General features: G+C 63.2%; 1 protein-coding gene across 1 annotated transcript; it reads left to right on the plus strand.

Moving 5' to 3' along the window:
* Nucleotides 1-1785: 1785 nt before the first annotated feature.
* Nucleotides 1786-4137, plus strand: NPTX1 (neuronal pentraxin 1; the record flags this gene model as incomplete). The annotated part of the gene is made up of 5 exons (XM_080629344.1): nucleotides 1786-2217; nucleotides 2716-2923; nucleotides 3288-3532; nucleotides 3627-3806; nucleotides 3916-4137. The coding sequence occupies 5 exons, from the start codon at nucleotides 1786-1788 to the stop codon at nucleotides 4135-4137; spliced, it is 1287 nt and encodes a 428-aa protein (XP_080485470.1).
* Nucleotides 4138-4343: the final 206 nt, after the last annotated feature.

Below are 4343 nucleotides of genomic sequence, written 5' to 3' on the forward strand. Positions count from 1 at the left end.
CCCATGAGCACTGGGATGGGTTTGATGGAGGAGAGCAGTGGAAGCACCACAGAATCCCAGCGGAGGAGCCACAAAGGTGCCAAGGCTCTGGCACGTCTCTGTAATTCTTAGCCACTCCTGTTCCAGCGCTGCTCTGCCTTCCTGGGCTGGGCATCAGTGGCTATTCCCAGCCATGGCAGAGAGCTGGGGGTTGTCACCCCTGTGTCTTGTCTGCTGTGCAGAGGACAACCTCACGCCTCAGGGTTTGGCCATGAAATGCTGCTTTAACCATAACCTGCAGAGCACTGATGATGAGGAAAGCGGCTTCCCAACAGCAGCGGAGTGCCTTCGAAGAGGAGACACTCAATGCCAAGGCAGCGTGGCATCAACCTCCTGGGGCTGGAGAAACTGCCACAGCTGAAAATGCATCAGACAGAGCCTCAGAGCCCCAGCTCTGATAGGAGAAAGGGGGAAGGACCTTGAAGCAGTAATACTACATCTTCTGGAGACCCACGGACCAGAAGCATTTGTCCCTTACTGACCCACTTCACTAACCAAAATTAATTGCTTCCTATTTCACAGGATAACTTGGCATTATGTAAATACTTTGGCCATGTGGACTGCTGCCATGCAGGTCGGGTAGAGCAGGCAGTGAGCTGAGAGAGGAGCCAATTCCCATGTTCACCAGGCAGCCTGCTGGCTAAACATCCCAGAGGTTAGGTATTTCCTAACGTGCTGAGAAGACAAAGAAAAACCACAGGCAGGAATTCCTCAAGGAGCAGGGCTGCAGGGCCAGGGAGGTCTCACTTGTGCTCAGGTACCTTGGCCAAGGGAAGGCTGCAAGGCACAGACACAGGGAGAAGCTACGCACTCACTTCTCCAGGACTGAAGTGGAACCGGCCTTGGAATTGGCCTTGGCTGAAGTGAAGGCAAGAAAAGCCGCAGTGCTGGTGGCCATGAATGATTCCCACCAAGGACAGATTCAAACATTACCCAGAGATTGGCTTTGTCTCATTACAAAGAAAGAAAAGCAGTGGTCACTCTCTGGTGCTCACCACAGACCTGGGCACCAACAGCTCACCCCTGCGACACACAGTGACCCGGGTCCCGGCTGCCCACCGGGTTCACAACCATGTGTTCACCCCATGGAGCCGCAGGGGGTCCTGCCGTGGGGCTGCCCTGCTGGGGAATGGGAGTGGACCAGGGGTGCCCAGTGGAGAGAGCAGCACTGAGTGCTCCAGGACTGCACCAGCACCCCCAGACCCGCACACTGCAGCACCCCCTCCGTGCACCCCAGCGACTGACACCCGCATGCACCCAGTCTCCACTGCACCGTCCCTGCTCCGCGCTGCACCCGCGACCTCCCATGGTCCTGCGCACACCCGCCCGTGCACACGCACCCGTGCGCGCACACAGTCCCATACATGCACACAGACCCCACACACACACTCACGCGCATCCCATGCATGCACACACGCGCACTCGTGCACACTCCCATGCACACATACACTGCACCCCCCCCCCACGCATGCACACTCACACTCCCATGCACATTCACACGCACCCTCACCCACTCCCATGCACACACTCTCCATGCATGCATATGCACGCTCCCATACGCTTCCCTGCACACACGCACTCACACACGCACATTCACTCCCGCACACTCCCGCCGCGGGAGCGCTCCCTCCCGATCCTCTCCTCCTCCCCCGCCGGGGTTCACGCGTCGCTTCGTCACGGCGCGGCCCCGCCCGGGCGCTATAAGAGCGGGGCCCGGTGCCGCAGCGGGCCCGGCGGAGCGGAGCCATGGCCGCGGGGCTGCTCCTGCTCCCGCTGCTGCTGCCGCTGCTCCCGCCGCCCGGCCGCGGGCAGGGCTTCGGCCAGACCCGCTTCGTCTGCACCTCGGTGCCGCTGGACGGGGACATGTGCGCTGCCGCCGCGCTGGGCACCGGCTCGGCCGAGGAGCTGAAGAGCACGGTGCTGCAGCTGCGGGAGACCGTGCTGCAGCAGAAGGAGACCATCATGAACCAGAAGGAGACTATCCGAGAGCTCACGGCCAAGCTGGGCCGGTGCGAGAGCCAGAGCGCGGTCGAGCCGCCGCCCGGCGACGGCAAGGGTAGGAAACCGTCGGTCTCCAAAAACACCATGGGCGACCTGTCACGGACACCCGCGGCCGAGACCCTCAGTCAGCTGGGACAGACGCTGCAGTCCCTCAAGACCAGGCTGGAGAACCTGGAGGTACGCGCTCCCCGAAGGGAGCCACACCAGGCACCGGAGGAGCCGGGCACCGAGCGCCGCACCGGGCACCGGGAGCGGAGCCGGGAGCTCCCGGTTGGAGCAGAGCCGGGCACCGGTAGCCACAGTGGGCACCGGGAATGCCAGGCACCGGGAGCCGCACCGGGCACAGGGAGCCGCCGGTCGGAGCGGATCCGTGCACCGGGAGTGGAGCCGGGAGCCGCCGGTCGAAGCGGAGCCGGGCACCGGGAGCGGAGCCGCCCCGGAGGACCTGGCACTGGGTGTCTCACTGAGCACCGGGAGTTGTCTTGCACCAAGAGCCGGAAGCGGCACCGGGGAAGTTGGGCAGAGGGAGCGGAGCCGGGCACCGGGAGCCGCTCAGGGCACCGGGGAAGCCGGGCAGCGGGAGCGGAGTCGGGCACCAAGAGCCGGGAGCGGCAGCGGGGATCGGGAGAGCCGGGCCGGGCGGTAACAGCGGTCTCCTGTGCTCGCCCCTTGCAGCAGTTCAGCAGGATGAACTCCTCCAGCCAGACCAACAACCTGAAGGACATCCTGCAGAACAAAATCGACGACCTGGAGAAGCAGGTTCTGTCCCGGGTGAACAGCCTGGAGGAGGGCAAGTTCAATCCCCGGAACGAGTCCGAGGAGCGCGGCAAGATCGAGAGCACCCTCACCTCGCTGCACCAGCGCATCAGCGACCTGGAGAAAGGTACCCGCTGCTCCGGAGCCCATCCCGGTCCTGGAGCCCCTCCCGGTCCCAGACCTCCCCTGGTCCCAAGCGCTGCCGGGTGGGATGCTGAGTGGGATGCATCCCGTTATCCCCCCTGGAGCGGTCGCTTTCCCCCAGCTCCAGATAGATGATTCCCACGGGCTCTACAGCAGGAGCCAGGGATGCTCTGGGCTCTGTCCAGTGCTGGGGATTAGGGAGCCGAGCAGCGCCTGAGGGATTTGCTCCTCGCTGCCGTCTCAAGGCCATTGCATAACGGGGAGAGGGGTTAGGGAGGGAGTAGGACACCCTCAAAGTGGGCACAGATGGGGTCCAGCCAGAGCCCACTGTGCCTCCCTCCCCACAGGCCAGAAGGACAACCGCCCCCCGGACAGGTTCCAGCTCACCTTCCCGCTGCGCACCAACTACATGTACGCCAAGGTGAAGAAGAGCCTGCCCGAGATGTACGCCTTCAGTGTCTGCATGTGGATAAAGTCCAACGCTTCCCCCGGCATGGGCACCCCCTTCTCCTATGCAGTGCCTGGGCAGGCAAACGAGCTGGTGCTCATTGAGTGGGGCAACAATCCCATGGAGATCCTCATCAATGACAAGGTACAGCCCTAGGGAGGGTGACAGGTGGGGGGGACTGGTGTTGGGGGCAGCACTGCAGACCCCCATGCACACCACCCTGACCCACTGCACGCAGGTGGCCAAACTGCCCTTTGTCATCAACGATGGCAAGTGGCACCACATCTGTGTCACCTGGACCACGCGGGACGGTGTTTGGGAAGCCTACCAGGATGGCACGCAGACCGGCAGCGGCGAGAACCTGGCGCCCTACCACCCCATCAAACCCCAGGGGGTCCTGGTGCTGGGCCAGGAGCAGGTAAGGGGTTGGTAGGGGGGTGCCCCTGCTCTGCTGGGTGCACCCAAGGGGATGGATGAGGCGCTGGGTGCTGCTGGGTGATGTCCCAAATGACGGTGGGTCCTTGCAGGACACACTGGGCGGTGGGTTCGATGCCACGCAGGCCTTCATGGGGGAGCTGGCCCACTTCAACGTGTGGGACAGGAAGCTGAGCCCAGGGGAGGTCTACAGCCTGGCCACCTGCAGCACCAAGGCGCAGGCGGGCAATGTCATCGCATGGGCCGAGGCCAACATCGACATCTACGGCGGGGCCACCAAGTGGACTTTCGAGGCCTGTCGCCAGCTCAACTAGAGCCACGGACGAGAGAAACCTCCTCATCGGGTTCTTCTCTTTCTTTGGGTTTTCTTTGGTTGGGTTTTCCCTCCTTTTTTCACGCTAAACCACCCAAGAACGAAGCCGCCCGCCCCAGCCTCGGGAGCGGGGGTGCCCTGGCAGCAGGGTGCCTGCTCCCCCAGCCCCATGACCCCCCAGTTTCTGTCTTGCCAACGTCCTTCAAT

The sequence above is a fragment of the Psittacula echo genome, assembly GCF_963264785.1.
Source record: "Psittacula echo genome assembly, chromosome: 14".
Lineage (NCBI taxonomy): Eukaryota > Metazoa > Chordata > Aves > Psittaciformes > Psittacidae > Psittacula > Psittacula echo.